Genomic DNA, 18759 nt, shown 5'->3' with positions numbered 1-18759 from the left:
TTCCAATAAATTAAATTGCAGTTAATGCGACAATTAATCACCCTACCTGTTATGAACCATCCAATGTGAATATTAAGATTTGATTAGAAGCAGCTTTTCTTGTGCGATGAAATGTAATTATTAATTTGTAATCCAATGTAATATTCACTGGATCACGTCGGAGTCACCAATGTTAAATCTCTTAGTAGAAAAAAAGCTCTTATGGCGCAACGTCGCAATTACCTTACTCAAAATCCTAGTAAGGTAGTTGCTGAGAAGAATTAAAAGGCCGTGTTGTCTTTATGAGGCGTCAAACAAGAATAATTTATTATTAAAGTGCTTAAAACTAACTTACATGGTAAAGAAATATAAGAATATAACAAACAAAAGAGAATAGAAGAAATGCAAGCCGTTAGGCTTAACATCAGACCAAATTCGTTTAACTATGTACAAGATGAGCAGTTAGTGCGTACGAGTGGTAAATGATTATATGTATGTTACAATGTGTATTATGTGAGTATGTATGTTTTTAATAATAACAATAGGGTAAATTATGATTAGATGCTGCCTTGAGCGAAAATAAAAGTAATTCATAAAAACATAAATAAAATTAAATAAATTGATCAATGTGGTTCAGGTTGAGACTGAACAAAATAATTTAGTTTGTTATTAGAAGTAATGATATATATTATAACGTTGACATTGAAGGCCTTTTTGTTTTATTTGGAGAGCACTGCTATTTTTATGAACACAACTGTATATGCGTACTGTATATTTATATAGACTATCCGGCTCCAAAAGTATCAAATATTTCGCCGAGAAAATTAGCGACAAATTTCTTCTTAAACGTTATAAAACAATTAAACCTGAACAAAACTTTTGAGTTTTTAACATGAATGACATTGTGATGTTTACCTACATATTAAACATTGAGTTTAAAGGCCAGATCACATTGGACTTGGTGGCGTTCCATTTTTTCATGCTCGAACTCCTGAAAGTAACATTATTTTTCTTTGAGGAGACAAATATTTTTTTTACAAGGCAATGATTATAATAAAGTCACTATTATTAGTCTCATTAGTTCGAGAGATACTTGGGGTCCAAAAAAATGTTCACTGTGGTAAAACAACCACCTAATTTAAAAGTCCTTCCTGCATCTTTCGGTGTTATTTATACTATTATATAAAAGCAAAACCATTTTAAAGTTTGTTACGCACGATCTCAGAAAGTAGTCAACCGATTTATTTGAAATATATTTTATTATTCTCTATATTGTTATGAAAGTGTTTGGCTTTAATTTGTTTTTCATTAATTATTTGTCAAACTTAAATATTATTAATTTTATGTTTTAAAGTTTGTTACGCACGATCTCAGGAAGTAGTCAACCGATTTATTTGAAATATATTTTATTATTCTCTATATTGTTATGAAAGTGTTTATGGCTTTAATTTGTTTTTCATTAATTGGAATTTATTTTATCCAGGAAATTAGATTCCATCACAATCACTAGGTCGCTGCTTTGTTTCATTTCATTATCATTTCAACATTTTTAATTTTCTTTTCTTCATTTGCTCTTTCTCTCTTAATATGTGTTCCATTTAATAGTTACGTTTTTTCTCTTACCTACCCATCTACATATTCAATTTTGTCTGTATTGTATAGTTCATCAACGAACCTAGGCACCCACATTATTCTTTTGTTTCTCTAATTCTATCATCACACCACTGAGCAGTGTGGGCTCTTTTTTTAAGTTACTATGGACATTTAATTAAATACAGTGCCGTGCACATGAAATGCCGAAAGAAAAATTAGATCTTTTTTATTTGTATGGTTCGAGGAAGTGAATAGATTATAATTCTTCCAATTTAAAAATTAAAAAAGTTCTATTATAATAGCATGAATTACCAATTGTGTATCGTTATGTTCGTGGTTACAATTTGCGAAGCAACGCGAGCGCGGGTCGGCAAGTTATCTATAAATACAAAATTATTTGAAGTCCATATTTCGAGTGGTTCTTGAGATATGTCCTACGAAAATAGGTATCTCGTACGTATGGGTTTACCGACTTATAAGCTCACACAAACACATCTCTCTTAACATCTTTTTTTTAGATTCTAGGGACCTAAAAACTTCTAGAAATGTCAAAATTTTCAATTCGATAAATCGGAGCGAATACAAGAACGCCACATGCTAAGTTAAAAATAAACTTCAATAAAATTGTCTACACAAAAATTATAATTTATTAAATAACAAATTATATAATTTCAACAATTTACAAAGAGAACAATAATTTTAGTTGTCTTGTGTTTTCTTGTTACTGAGTAATACGGACTTTAGCATCTTCAAGTACAACCGGTCTCACACTTTCATCATCTTTTTCTTCGCTTTTTTTTTGTTCCCTGATGTACACTGGATGACATTTTCCTCTAACGTAATCTTCCGTTATATGAACACCTTTAATATCCGAATATGGAACGATAAACATGGGATCAAGTAGTAACTGTTCCTATTAAAACACAAGATAAAGAAATGAAAAATAGATTATTCGAAAATAAATCAAAGATTATTTGGGAATATATTGTAACTTTTATCTCAAATATTCAAAGGTTATTAATTTAGTTATTTTAAATTATTGTACTTAAACAAGAAAACATTTTTATAAGTCAAATATAGCATCACTGATCTAAATAAAATATTTTTTTGCTGTACACATACAAATAAAATTACAAAAAATAGTCAATTTTAAAGGCCGCTATTGAAAGTAAAACAATCCTAAATCAATTTTTTTTGTATACATACTATGTACATACATTTCATTTTACGTTTATCAATTTCAGACCATGAAAAGATACAAAATATGGCAACGCTTTAATGTTATTTATGCTTATTATGAAATTGGACGAACAAATCAAAATGCATATTGTACACTGTTGGCAATACTGCTACAACATCAAAAACGCCACGCGCGCCGCAGCGAAACCTTAAACCTCCACTTGATATGATGAAAAGAGACATAAGATTTGATGAGAAAGAGGGAAAATACGAAAATTTGTCCAACGATCTTTTCTGTTTGATATTATATTTCGACGAGACGACATCAGCGCCAGCGGAAGATAAACATAAAATTTAAAGTCTTCGTCTTTGTGTTTTTTAAAAATAAATAAATAAGTTGAAATTATAATTGCGAGTTCTATTATTTTTGTTTATTTCCGGATTAGATTTTTAAAATTTCTTTAAATTTCTAAATTTCTTAAAATCTTAATTAAACGCCGAACAATCGAGAATCCATATTGAAAATGAGCAAAGAAGAAAATCACTTTGAAGGGCATTCCTGTATGTTATGCGATCAAAAAGATTGCATGGAAATGGTACAATGCGATAAGTGGTACCATTTCACCACATGTGTAAATGTGACTTCAGAGATCGAGAAGGAGGACTGGACATGTCAAGAATGTTCCAACGATCATGATGAGGACAGCAAATCTATAAGATCAAGACGACATCGCCATAATTTGACACTTCAACGACTGGAAGAAGAAAAAGAACTGACAGACAAGAGAGAGAAAGAAGCACATCAACGTCAAGCAAAGTTAGATAAAGAATATCTATATAAACGTTTCGAACTCTTAATAAATTTCAGTAGCAAGTCAAAGGCAGAAGTTGACGCTGCCGAAACACAGATAACGGCAAAAGAACGTGTTACTGATTGGCTATAAAAAGTACCAAAGACTGCAAATGAAAAACAAATCGAAAAAGGGGTAATGAAATTGCCACAACATGAGCGTATTGGAACTCAACCGAGCATGGAATTTCACCACGAAGTAATCAAATGTCAGAAGACACAACCTCTGCAAACAACGTTTGCGAACTCAAACCAGAATAGTGGGATTATAATGCCAGCCGTTCTCACGAACAATGGCATAACAACGAATCTCAACGTCAACATCTAATAGAACGAGAAAACAATCATCTCAATCCTTCAGGAAGTCACTATTTTGAACCAAATCATCCAACTGGCTATCAACTTGCCGACAGACAATCGCTTCCAAATGAACTACCTATATTCAAAGGACGTTCTGAGGAATGGCCCATCTTTATCACCATGTTTAAAGAAACAACGCGCTCATCCGGTTTCAATCAAGTTGAAAATATGAAGCCGCCCGCAGTTGACTGACACAACCAAAAAAAGATCTTCGAATAATCGAAACCAAGGAGATATATGGCAGACCCGAAGTAGTTTTAGACGCACTCATAATAAGAGTGCAGAATGAGCCAGCCCCAAGAGCCAATAAACTGAAGTCTATCATTCTATTTGCCTTAGCTGTCGATAACATGTGTTCAACAATGGAAGCCTGTGCCATGTTCGATCATTTTTACAACCCATCAGTGTTGCGTGCCCTCGTCGAGAAACTCCCACCCAAAAACTACAATGGGCATCACATATGGAATCTCTACGCGATGTTAATTTCATCACATTTGGTGACTGGCTAACCAAGCTCTCCAGAACTATAAACCGTGTCACATTCACAAGTCCTAATGTAAACACCAAGGCAGAAAGTCGCGGTGAAAAAGTTCTGATTCGCGTCCTTCCAATCATTATCCATGGACAAAACGGCAAAGTCAAAGTGTATGCCTTTCTTGACGAAGGGTCTTCGCTTTCATAGATGGATGACGCACTAGAGAAAGAATTAGGAATCTATAGACAAGCAGATCCACTTTGCCTCAAATGGACTGGCAATAAGCACCGTATGGAAAAGGACTCAAAGATCGTATCCTTGAGTGTATCTGGGATGAACAGCACGAAGAAATATCGTTTAAATAACAGCCATACAGTAAAGTCTCTTGACCTAACAGTTCAGACAATCTGCATGGACAACTTGGTAAAACGTTATCTGTATTTGAAAGGAATCCCGATCGAACTTTATGAGCAGGCAACACCTAGGATCTTAATCGGCCTCGACAATGCCAACTTTGGATTACCACTGAAATTCTAGGATGGTGGGAGCAACGACCCACTGGTTAGAAGACTCGTCAGCACTAAACTGCCACCAAAGGTCAACATTCACAGTCATGAGAGCTTCCACCATTGCGAATGTGAACAAAGCACAAACGTTAAACTCAGCGACATGCTCAAAGATTTCTTTTCATTGGAGAGCCTTTAGTTCCAGTTCAACCTCAAACAGCAATGTCAAATGAAGGCAAACGAGCCTGGAGTCAGAAACCAATCGTGTGAACAACCACTTCGAAACATCGTTGCTCTGGAAGTACGATCACGCGCAACTTCCGAATAGTCGGCCGATGGCAATTCGTCGATTTGAATGCCTACAAAAGAAATTAAGACGTGAACCATCATTGAAAGAGAATTTATAAGACAAAATTAACGACTACCTTTCTAAAGGATACATTCGCAAGCTGACCCTAGAAGAACTACACGAAGATAATCCCCACATTTAGCATTTTCCTATCTTCCCAGTCACGAACCCTAACAAACCGGGCAGGATAAGGCTAGTCTGAAACGCGGCAGCCCAAGTCAACGGATTTTCGTTGAACTCGGTTCTACTTAAAGGAAATGACCAGCTGACTTCATTGATGGAAGTCCTCTACTGTCAACTCATCCAAAGTCTTAACGCAACTAGGCGAAAGTTCAACGACGAGCCAACGAAATCTCAACATAGGTACTAGGTTTGTGGTGGTGCAGACTCTTTCAAGTTCATATTAAACCCAATCAACAATGCCATGCTGCAGACGAACCGCAGAGCCGACAAAGAGGGAAGTGATCCGTGTACTAATGTCAATCTTCGACCCATTAAGATTGATAGAAAATTACACGATATACTTAAAGATTCTGCTGCAATACATTTGGAAAACACCAGTTGAATGGGATGAACCCATAGGCGATGAATACTTCACGCGTTGGCTACGATGGGCCAAGCTTCTGAAACAAATTGAATTGAATTACATTCCTAGATGCTACTTTGACAAACTAATATTTGACGATGATAGTGAAACTCAATTGCATGTATTTTTCGATGAAAGTTACAAAGCGTATGCTTACATCAAGATGAGCGTAGGAGGCGAAGTCAAATGCAGATTGGTAGGAGCAAAGTCACAAGTGGCACCACTGAAGTTGGTTTCAATTCCTCGACTCGAACTAGAAGCGGCGAGACTTGGATGTCGTTTTTCGCGTTCATAAAAGAAAACCATTCTATCAAAATATCACGCTCGTACTTCTAGACAGATTCACGCACCGTCTTATGTTGTCGTCGCTATCGCCAATTTGTTGCCTTTCGTTCGTTAAAAATACGAACATCAATGATTGGAATTACATACCAACTAAAGTGAACTTTCCAGATGCATGTACTAATTGGCAAAAAACTCTAACATTCGAATCTTCCAGTCGGTGGTACATAGGCCCATCGTTTTAAAATATCCTGAAAAAGACTGGCCAGATGATATCCCAAAGATTATCACAACAGATGAAGAAGTCAAGAGTAATCTTTTCATCGACGAATAATTTTCTCGAAGAGTTCTCAATATGTGCCGTAGTGAGTTTTTCGTATGATGAGTCTAGTCAAAGTGCTCCCTTTTGGTGAAATGATAGGATAGCTTTGTCCGTCTCCAATTGATGCATATTTAGGTCCAGAAACTCTCAAAATGCCACCTGTTGCTGAGTCAAAGAATGGTGTCAATGGTATGGTTTTGCTTGATGGGGAAATACATTCTGACCTCTTGAATTTTTAAATATTCATTTCAAAGAACTTGATTTGTTCGGATTGTATGTTTCAAATTCAATGCAGTATCAATTTTAACTGCTGCTACATGTAAATGAGGACAACATTTCTAAAAGCGTTTCCTGAATCGCCATATGTATGCGGTGGTATAGATCGATGATGATCACTCTGTTGTGTGTTTGCAAAGCTTGCAGTCTAGCATGTACTATCCTCGCCTTTTAATTCTGTCGAACATGGCCCATGCCACCATTATGGATGACTGATTTATGCTGATGCATGTATACCTCGACTCGCACAAACTCCCGGATTTAGACCAGATGTGAGACCAGTTGTCTGTTCTAAAGTGAACGCGATTTGGCACAAACTATTTCTACTGAGTTGCGTTTTTGTTTCGCCAATGCAGTAAAATGTTTGAATCAGACATCATGGTGCAGGCAGCAACTGCTTCTTATTGTAATGTGCTTTGAATTTCTTTAATCAATGTCGTTAATAATTGAGCCGCGCAAAGTTCGAACATAGGTATGGTTATTGAATGAATGGGCGTCACTCGTGTTTTCGAAAAAAATCAACTGGTTGTTACACTGTCCATCGCTTGTTTTAGTGCACAAAAGAGTAACAGCTGCGTATGCCTTTGTACTAGCATCCCTAGCTGATAAAGGAACGCAAGCTTTGTCCTATTCCAATCTTGCATGGGACATACGCTGTATACACAGTTTAGCTAAAAGTAAAACTGGTACTAACATACCAGTTGGGTCGTACAACTTTGCTGCGTCAATAAGTGCCTGTCTCTTTGTTATGTGTGTATTTTCACTAAAATTAACGCGATAAAGGAGCTTGTCTTTCGATGGATCCAATGCAAGCCAAGCACGGTAGTTTCTTCCAGATGTAAGTCGAGTGGAAAAGCCTTAGATGTGCCAATGATGTGGGCCAAAACTTCTGCATTATTTGATCTCCATTTTCGCAGGTGGAAATGTTCACTTGTTAACATCGATGATACTAATGATTAATACTATCATTAGTACTTTCATAGTACTATTATTAGTACTATTAATATTATTAGTATTATTAGTTGCTACGTCGGTCATAATATGGTCATTCTGGATGGTAGATTGATGTGGAGAACTCCAAGTTCCTTTGTGGATGTTGAGGTGTAGAAAACGCGTTCTGGATACCATGACGTTTCGCCCCGCAGCAAAATCGGAAAGCCTGAATCCGTTATGGGAAGTTTTTTCCCGCAGGCAGTTTTCCTGATTATTTCACCAAATATGTCTTCATTTCCTCACTTGGCATTAAAATCTCTCTCAAACATTGCTAGGGCACTGTTTATGTCGTCTGAATAAAGAGAGATTAAGAGTTGTTAGACGATAGGTTTCGAGAAAAACACGTGGAAGCTTGTGATCTCTTAGTTGCACATGGAAACATCCTGGATCGATTTATTGTTAGGAAAAAGGTAAGGGATGCTTCTTGCTACGTGTTTTTAATGCTTAATCCCTAGCATTTATATTAACCACATATTAAGAACATATCTGTATATCAAAAGTCACCTTTAGTGTGTGGTTATTATCAAAACACTGAATTCAAAAGAAGGCGATGCAAAATTGTATTGGGTTTGAGATAAGAGCGCACAGGAATAAGAGTAGTACCAAGAAAAGTAATTTCGAGAGCATTAATACTGTAGTTTTAGGAAAATTGTAGCTGGGGATTTTGAGATATTCAAGTTTGAAGTTCATAGAAAAAATGGTTGACTTCTGTGGCGTGGATAGAGAGACACCGTTTATACAGACATGTACATTAAAATAGAAACAGAGACAGTTGCTAAGAGTGAACAAAAATTAAAACAACAACATGCATGAGAAGTAGTTTTAACCGTTATCAAAAAAAGTAAGACTTTCTTATGCAAAATAACATGTGTTTCATTTTTTTTGCTTATTGTTTTCTTTAACTACTATCAAAAATTCTCGTATCAAAAATATCAAGTTTCAAAAATTTTAGTTTTTAATATTTTTTTTTTATTTTTATAAAACAATAACTTCACTTAAGGAAGTAAATTCAAATTATTTTAATAATATTACAATTAACTCTAGGGGAAAATATGGGTCGCAGTAAGCATTGTTCCCTAGAATGAGCATATCTCTCAAGTTGATTGCAAAAGCAATTTGACCGCTGAGAGCCAAAAAAAGCAAAACAACCCCAAGAGAAGACAGAAAGATAATTTGCGTTTCAAAAAAAGATCGTTTCAAGTCTTTAAGGGAAATAAAAAACAAACTACAGCTTTTAATAACTTCCAGAACTGTTCGTAGAAGACTTGTTGGTGGCCTTTATAAGGAAAACAAAATATAACAACTCGGTTTTAATTCGCCTTCGATAATTTTGATTGGAGTGGTCTACAAGGAAGCACAATGTTTTGTTGATGGAAGAAATAAATATAAATTTGTTCGTTAGAAAGCTAATTTAAAAAAACTAAATCCTAAATACATTCAGAAAACGGTCAAAAATGGTGGCGGTGGTATCATACTTTGGGGTTGATTTTCTAGGTATGGCGTTGAAGCAATACATTTGATTGATGGAAAAAATGCATCAAAATATGAAGGTGGATATCATAAAGGATACGATGTTGCCTTATGCGGACGAGAACCTGCCTCTCATATGTGTTCTACAAAAGGACGACGACCCTAAGCACACATCCAAATGTGCTCAAAATTATTTTAAGGACCAAAAAATCTGTGTTTTGGAGTGGTCATCTTGACTTAAATCCCATAGAACATTTTGTGGGAGATTTAAAATGTGCGGTTTGGAAACATTTAACAAAAAATAAAGCCGAACTGTGGAGGATGGTTCAACAGGAGTGGTACAATATTTCAATTGACAGATGCAGCCGATTATTTGACTTAATGTTCAACAGGTGTCACACTGTAATTAAACCTAAGGGCCAGGCTACCAGATATTAAAATAACTTTTAAGTCCATAATAGCTTTACATTTAATTTATTTTTTTTAAATCTTTGTATCTATTTTCATGTACACGAAATTTGCTCCTTTTTACACAATTATGAATTTAAAATATTTTATGTTATAATTTTACTACAAATAATGGGTAATTTTAGTTTGAAAGAAAAAAAATAAGAAAATGAAGACCAAACTTGAAAAAAAAAATCCTTTTTAAGTCAATAAAAAATTGAATTTTTAAAACTCTGTTTGGTGTTTCTATTTCAGTGCCCATATCTGTATGTGAACACATTTTGCTGGTGTAAATCATACATAAATAAATAAATATTGAACAAGCTTTCATTATAAAAGAATTACCATTATTGAGCGAAGTCCACGAGCTCCAGTTTGCTTTTCTAATGCTAAAGCGGCAATATATTTTATAGCATTAAGCGTAAATGTAAGCTTAATATCATCCAATTGGAGTAAGGCCTTATACTGTGGTACAAGGGCATTTTTGGGTTCGGTCAGTATACGGATAAGTAAATTTTCATCAAGGCTGTGAAATGGAACTATAACTGGAAAACGACCAACAAATTCCTGGAATAGAAAGAAAAATTATTTAAAAGAATGTTTAACATATTTAAAGTATAAACAACAAGGTTAATTGTTGAAAGTAACAGGTTATGAACAAATGGTTGTTAGAGAGCATATGGGAGTTACTTTTCTCGTTTTTTTTTTTTTAAATTGAGAACTAGGTTTTATGAGCGATACTCGTTACAGCTTTGAAATTCAAATATCACAGATTAAGTTTCGCTCTAAGTTATCTTTGTTTTCATTGAATTGAAAACAATATTTACATCTTAAGTTTCATTTATGAACCGATAAGTGCTTATGAGCGGATGTAAAATACATTCTCTAAAACAATTGTAGACATTGGAATAGGGCCACATTACTCAGCCGAAAAATAGCTTTGATAAAGGTCATAGAGTTTCAGAAACCTCATTGTTAATAACCTGTTCGCAAAGCGGAAATTTTATTTTTATTTTATTTTTATTTGCAAATAGAGTCATCATATTAACCGTGATTGACAAATCTAAAACTCCAGATTCATTATATCCTCTTCTTCTGAAGACATTTAAAGACACATTTCTTTTTTTTTGGTTTCTTGTTTTTTTTTTTTGTTCGAGGTAGGGGTAAGAATTGGGATGCCAATTCCAGGATGAAAGAAAGCGAGCATGCAAGCGGTCCAAGTTGCCCTCAACATACCGATCTCCTATTGGTTGTTGATGATGTAATAGACGCTAGCCATTCCAGATTGACTAAAAAATGGCAGAAAATAAAGAAGAGCTAGACCTTAGGATCTGGACTTTACCTCATTTTCAGCTATCAGACGGTTGTAAACAGATACAATTGTAAAGTAGGAGAAAAAAGGAAGAAATACGAGAAGTATTTTAAGAAAAGGAAACCCAAATTTAAAAAGAAATAAATGTAATATGTTCAGAAAGGAAAGATTCTAGGTCGGGATTTGAAAAAGGTAAGTCATTTTTTTGTGGTATTTCTCTATTTTGGAAGTAGCTTACTTGTTTCTTAAAGATCCATTTTTAAAAATCAATTTTATTTTGGATCTATGTTAAATATTGGTGAAAGATTCAGAGTTTCTATACTGCTTTGCAAGGTTTCTCAGGGCTTATTATATAAAATAATTCGTGAAAAATATTTACTTAAATCTTTTATTTACTTAGTTGTTGTTACCAAAGGTTTGCAATCCTTTTTAATTTTTTGTTGAGAAATTTTAATTTTAATTTATAAAATAAATAAATTAAGCGACTCAACAGTCCGTTGAGAACAACGGCCTAGTGACTTGCAACTCTTAATCATTCCTGTGAGCGAGTAATATTGGCAGAAACGTAGGGAAGCTACAGTTTTTTTTTTTTTTGAAATTAGAGAAAGGCCTTTTTATAATCATAAAAGTTTGAAAAGGGTTTGCCTGGGCCATGCTGATTTTTTTTATAATAAGGAAAGATTTTTGAAACATATTTTATACACATACAAGTAGACAGACAATGCACTAATTTTTTCAATGTTAGTTTATCAAAAACATAATTGTCTACAAAACACACTGCCTTGATTGGAAAGCTATTTTTTGGAAGCTGGCCAATCAGATACTAGAATCTTTCCTTACTTTCAAGTCCCTTATGTCGTCTGAACGTTTCCAATATCTCACAATTTTCTAAGAATTCACTGTATGTCATTCCTTCAACTGATGCAATAGCCTTGTTTAAGTATAAATATTTCGGTTGATGTAATGATTCCAAATATACATATATAAATATTTTCAAATATTAACCCATTATGATCAAGAAGAATCATTAGCATAACAGTTGATTTCCCGCAATTTGAAGGTGTAACGATTATTCCCTGGACACTGTTAAGTAATAAAGCACTATCATTCTTTTTTATTTTATATCGGAATCAATTTAGTAATTTAATAGCTTATATTGCTGTATGACTTATTTTATGATGAAAGAACTTATTTATACATGCATACATTCATAAACTTTTGAGACTCCATCCAAGATGGAAGTTCTTATAAAGATGATTGATTGAGGGATATGTAAATAACATAATTGATAAAATGCCATTTGAGCTACATTTATTTCTTACAATCACTGTGGACCTGGCGCAAACAACCGCAGCAAAAACTTACCTTCAGCCTTTGCTTTGCCCCTTCATCTTCTCTGATAGAGTAGTAGGAAAAAGCATAGTTACGAATCCTTCTCAATTTGATCTCATTTTCAATTTCTTTCGAAAGGTAATTTGTTTGGGAGGGGTCTGACTTCGTCATTACGTTTCGGCGAGTTTTTGAAACACATTTAACAATTTGTCAAAACCGTGCTTGAATTTTCGTAGAAAATCAACAACAATTGGGTTCTTGGTTAGCGCCAAGCTTACAGGAAGCCGTAATCCCATGACGGACGATCTCGAAACGAGTGAATGTGTGTCAATGACTGGAATGAACAAGGAAGGAAAAGACCGGAGTATTTGAGGAAGACACACACAAAATTGAGGAGTTAAAAATTGATTTGTCAAACAGAGATACCTATAAGTAATTTGTGTTTGCTTTTAAATAGGAATAGTTGTATATTCATAAATATATACATATATATATATTTATATATTATACATACATATATATATATATATATGTATATATATTTATATATATAGTGAAAAGAAGAATTGGGAGCATAAAAGTAACCGATTCGCTGAGGGAATGGATTGACATTCCAGCTTCAATGCCCAGAAGATGTCCACCCGTTATAAAATATAATGCGGTTTGAAATTTAGTTGTGACATCTAAGTTGCAAATGTTTTGCACAGCACTTGGACCAACTACTGAAGCATTTAGTTATCTATTTTTTGTTTAAGTAAAGAGAATTAATGTTTTTTCCAACAATTTTAAAGAATTATCAATACAGTTTAGAAAACTAAAGAAATAATTTTGCCATAACAAAAATGTTGGAGGTTCTAGTTGCAAACGTTTTGCTCAATACTGTATGCATATTTATTAACTGCATATATACTGTTCAATGATTGGCAACTCTGGCTTGATAAAGTATGGCTGATACTGTAACTTAGCTCCATACATCTTGTGAAAATGAGTTGTTTCAATTCTTTTAAAAGGTCTAACAGTACCAAAAATTCAAACTTGTTGTGGTAAATTTTACCACAACAAGTTTCACCTCCCTTTTTGCTAACAATTCTTACTGCGGCCTCAAAATTCTGAAAGAGTTTATTTGAAACCTGGAGCATCAGCCAGAGACCTACTCTTGTGGCATTTTGGGAAAGCAAATTAGCAGGTCTTACCAAAGTGTGCGAAAGGATTCCACACTAACGAACTGTGCGAAGGTTGGCCCACATATTGGTTGAACAACATCGTCAAGGCATGAAGACGATACCCATGCCAAACAATGTGTGTAGAAAAGTCACACCAACTTTAACTTAGTATGGGCGAGGGCCCATCATAAAGTATTAACGATAGAAAAATCACTCCAAGAATGTTTTAATAACTTTCTTTTTAATTATAGGCTTGGCTACCGACTTCCTTCAACACGACACAAGTAGTTTTTCCTCAACCGAAATTGAGCGCGTGTAGGTACTCGGTAATGCGAGGAATTCAACACGATTTTCCAGAAAGTCTTGGCTGAAATGGGTTCCAAGGTGAGAGCTGAACTCATTCCCTGAGCTACTGGGTGATTGCATCACCTCTTTAAAGAGATCGCGTGCGATGAAAGATACCTGGCTTCTCGGCCGCACACCAAAATCTTATGGATGGACGAAGTAGCGGGACCGAGACAGATCGATCACCACTCATAAGATAAGAGAGGATTGCTGAGCGCAAGTAGCCGGAAGGGTCAAGCTCGGCATAATGATGGCACATTTTGGATTGCGCCCAAAGCCTTAAGACGAACCGAAAATTGTGTGAAGGAAGTTTTTCCCTAAGTTTTTTTTTATTGAGTTGAAGATTTTTTTCTGCTGTGGAGAAAAAATGTTGAGGAAGGACTACGATAGCTGTTGGGGAAGTCGCAAAAGCTAAGTATAGTGTTTTCTTTTTTTTTCTAAGAATATTGCTTTTTTTAGTGTCCCTCATTTGTTTCTAATTCGTCCTTTTGGCCTTCGCGTCAAAAGTCTGTTTCTTGGTACTACGGGAAGTGTTTAACCTTTTGATTTTTTTTGTCAAAAAATTCCTTGGAGTAATTTTTCTTTGTTGTGTTTTACCAATTTTGTTTAATAAATTAATAATTTTCGTACTTTTAATTTTTCATACCGTTTCATCGAGATTTCACCTTCTGTCAATCTCAAAAACTCTATTTGTAATTTTGTTGTCATAAAAATCCTGGTTTTTAATCCCGGATTCAGGTTTTCCACGCAATAAAAGATAATTTTACTTTCCCATTTTTTAAAAATAAAAACACTCTTTTATTTCATAACTTTGGTTGAAGGCTAATTTTTCAGCTCTTGGTTTTGGTAAACTTCCATTAAAAACTTTTCTTGCGCCCATGGTAATCAATACGACTTGGTAAATTTTACCCCTTCGTATTTCGATATCATTTTGATATAAATTTTATTGATCACCTCGATTAATAAAACATTCACCAAATCGAAACCCCTCCTTAAATTGAGCTACCGTGCTGGCAATACGTTGTGTTTCTACCTGTGGTGAATTCTTTCCCTTAAGTGACATACCGACTGACGTTTCTTTTAAATTTTCAATTTAGGGGTGAAAAGAATAGAATGTAAGAAATGCTCGGGAAATGGGCAGCGAACTCCTGCGGCAGCAGGGCGAGGAGTTCAGAGGCGTTAGGGATTTTGCCTGCTGAAAACTTATCAACTGGATTCATTTAAACGGGAATGATAGGAGACTATTTTATAAAATTAGTATTTATGGTTCTGAATTCTTAGGACTACTAGATTCAGGAGCTTCCAGGACCATAACAGGTAGAAACTCTTGAAAAATACTTGGTGATTTAGGGTTGACTGCGTGTGCTTGGCAGACGGGTCAGGTGTCGAAGTGTTAGGGACACTCTCTCTTCCGATATTAGTTGAGGATAGGGCAACCCTTATTGATTGCTTAATGAAACCAACTTTGCGGCACACCCTGATTTTGTGCGCAGATTTTAGGGCGCTGATGGGCATTGCCTCGGATCTCAAGTCACGAGAGTGTAATTTTTCCGAACATAGCATTGCTGTTTCGATATGTTCTATAATAGAACGATCAGAGTTAAATGATAGGGAAATAAAAGTTTAAGAAACATAAGTAGAGGATTCATTTAGGAAAATGCCCGAGGGCTTAGGTAACATAGCACTAGTTGAGCACAAAATTATGACGTCGGCAGAGGAGATAAAACAACGGTACTATCCGGTCTCATGCAGGTTCATACAGATAGGGAACTTAATGAAATGTTAAAGGCAGGAGTTATTGAGAGATCGACAAGTGCTTAGTCATCTCCAATACTTTTAGTAAAAAGAAAGATGGCTCTATTAGATTCTGCGTGGATTGTAGGCTGAATAAGAAACGGGACAGGGATGCGTATCCTTACCGTATATTAGCTCAATTTTAGATAGGCTTCATGGTGCTAGGCTCTTGTCTTCGCTAGATATCAATTTAGCGTACTGGCAGATACCTATGGAGGAGGAGTGAAAGCCTTGAGCCATTCGTTTTCGTCTGTTTAGACGACATCATTATCATTGCCGAAACTTTTGATAAACATCTCGAAGTTCACAGTGGAGTGATTAAAAGGTTGAGCGATGCCGGATTGAAGGTAAGAAAGGAAAAATGCAACTTTTGCTTACCTTCGCTTAAATTTTTAGGATATATGGTAAATCGTAATGGGTTGCATGTCGATCCTAAAAAAGTAGACAGTATTATTAGGATTCCATCACCGAGGAATGCTAAAGAGGTTAGGAGTTTTATAGGGACAGTTTTATGCTACCGTCGTTTTGTACCAAATTTCTCAAGAATGCGAGGATAGCTTCAGGAAGGCCAAAGAGTGTTAGGTGACAGCACCTATACTCACTTGCCCAGATTTTAAACTATCTTTTGTCGTTCGAACAGACGCGTCAGATTTCGGTATCGGTGCAGTTCTTTCACAGACCTTTGATGAGGGAGAAAAGGTTGTCTCTTACCTTTTCAGGTCTTTAAATAGAAACGAAAGAAATTATAGTACAACAGAGAAAGAATGCTTGGCTGTGCTTTGGTCTATTGAGAAGTTGCCACCGTATCTCGAAGGTGTTCGATATACTGTCGTAACCCATCATTATTCCTTGGTATGGTTAAGTAATTTGAAATATCCACAGGGTTGGTTGGCTCGTTGGGCCATTAGGTTACAACAGTTCGACTTCCAAATCGTTCATCGCAAGGAGAAAAAGCATGTGGGTCCAAATATTCTGTCTCGAGGAGTGCCACAGTTGGATGGTATCTCAGAAGAGGTTTCAGACCCTTGGGTAATAAAAATGATTGCGAAAGTGAGTGCCAATCCACTAAGGTTTCCGGTCTGGAGAGTTGCACAAGGACAATTGTGCAAAGTCGTGAAGGCTAATTATATAATAGTTCATCAATATAATCAGGAATGGGAGAGAGATATAGGTAAAAAGGATAGGTTAGGGATTTTACAAGAAAATCATGATAACCCATTAGCGGGTCAGATGGGAGTTAGGAAAATTTTTGCAAGGATAGCGACAAAGTTTTACTGGCAAAAAATGAGGGCTGATATCATCAAGTTAGTTAGAAGTTGTCAAGTTTGCCAACAGATAGAACCGGTTAATGAAAGAATCAAATCACCGTGGGAGAGGATTTGTATAGATTTGCTAGGGCCGCTTTCTAAATCTAGTAGGGAGTTTACATACATTTTGAAGGTGGTGGATTAATTAATAACATTTCCACTACTGTTTGCGTTGAGAGCGGCTACTGCAAAAGCAATCTGTAGGGAACTCGAAGATAATGTCTTTCTACTTTTTGGTATACCAAAGGTTACCGTCTGTGACAACGGTCCTCAATTCCGATCTAAGGAATTTATACCAGTTTTCCGTTCAAATAACCGGCTAAGATGAAATAGTTTTCTTCCAAGCTCAGTTTAAGTTTCCTAAAAAGAATCTCGAGTTCTAAAGCAAAGTAAGTAACCTGCGGAGTTCCAGCCGCATAAGACGTAATCATATACATCCGCTTCCCTTTAGTGAAATAGATTCATACAAAGCAAACCTCTGACTGACCCATTAGCGTCTTGAACTTTCGCAATTCATTGTAGTATATGACTTTATAATGAATGCCTTTTCGTATAAAGAGAGCCCCCTTGAGTGCATCGGGCCTGTAATCTTTCAACAATTGGAACATGTCGCTCAATCCTAATCAATGAATTTTCATTCACATCTAGGACTTTTAGGCGCGTCTCCAGCAGCGCGCCCATTATGGTCTTAATTGCGCCAGGCCAGGCAACAAACAGTAGAGATAATCTACCCTTTTGCCTTGCTACTTTATCTGACTTTGCCGTCCTGTTAGTTGACCTTGAATGCTTAACAACAAGGCTACAATGTCAGGCTGCACCTCTGGTGCCTTAGGCACAGGGGCCTTGGGGGCAACCGTTGGTGGAGCCTGTCTCGTGTTTCCATTCCCTGACATCATTTCGGCGTAAGAGAATTTGGGATCCACGAATTTTTGTGTTGGAGCCTCTCGAACTGTTCGACTTCTTTCGGCTTTTTGAATGGCCTGTTTTGGTTTAATATCATGGACTATAGGGCAACCCCTAGGCTTGGCGGGTGCCCTTGGTTTCCACAAAGGACATACTTGAGCTGGGTCAAATCCTCAACCCACGCATTACCCAGCTCGCATTCTCCTTCGTTGTTGGTTTCTGAGCACCTGACACAGCGAAACTGCATATTGAAGTTGGCTTTGGTATGGCCAAACTTCTGGCACTTCGTACATTGTAGAATGTGTGTACTGCTTGATAGCCGAGGGATTCTATTTTCTTCACACAATCAAAACTGCTTTGGGGCGATAATGTTACCAGGAACATTGGCATGCTATAACCCTCTCGACTAGACTTCACATTAGTGAAAGGCTTGACCTCGATAAAATCGAGGTTATCGATGGCTTTTTCACGGAGCTCAGCTAAGAGCTCCTCCAGTTCCGTGCAGGAACTTATGCCCTTCAGATTGTCTTGAATTTTACCCTTTTAGGCGTGTAGCTGAAGAACTCAGCGGTGGCCTGTTTTAGCACTCCTTTAAGTAAATTGTATTCGGCCAGTGAGAAGCACTGCAACGAATACCGCTTTTCTTTTTCGTACAAAATATTTATCACAAAATTGCGCTTAGTGGCCGACTTACATACATGTTTCAGGTTCTGCAGGTCAACCCGGTAGGTCCTAATTGGTGGCAACTTCTCCTTCTTAGGCTGTGGTTGTTTCTGGTGTTGCTGCTGCTTCTGCTGCTGTTGTTGCTGCTGCTGTTGTTGCTGATGCATTGCTTTAGTTGAGGTCGATGGGCCCTCAACATTTGGGCTCCAATCCTGTGTTTTTGTAATCGGGTTTGGGTTGTGGTTATTTTTGCTGCTGTGGTTGTTGTTTTTG

General features: G+C 36.2%; 1 protein-coding gene across 1 annotated transcript in view; it reads right to left on the bottom strand.

The window, feature by feature from the left end:
• Positions 1–2196: 2196 nt before the first annotated feature.
• Positions 2197–18759, bottom strand: part of LOC129938426 (ATP-dependent Clp protease ATP-binding subunit clpX-like, mitochondrial) — a 30429-nt gene continuing 13866 nt past the window's right edge. The window contains exons 5-6 of the mRNA XM_056045980.1: positions 10013–10234; positions 2197–2485 (exon numbers count right to left, since the gene is read on the bottom strand). Of these exons, the coding sequence (XP_055901955.1) occupies positions 2294–2485; positions 10013–10234 (414 nt within the window). The 3' untranslated portion in view covers positions 2197–2293. The remainder of the gene's footprint in view (positions 2486–10012; positions 10235–18759) is intronic.

Source organism: Eupeodes corollae, chromosome 1 (assembly GCF_945859685.1).
Source record: "Eupeodes corollae chromosome 1, idEupCoro1.1, whole genome shotgun sequence".
In the NCBI taxonomy this organism is placed as follows: Eukaryota; Metazoa; Arthropoda; class Insecta; order Diptera; family Syrphidae; genus Eupeodes; species Eupeodes corollae.
The sequence above is the reverse complement of the archived record's forward strand: the minus strand, read 5'-3'. Positions and strand labels throughout refer to the sequence as shown.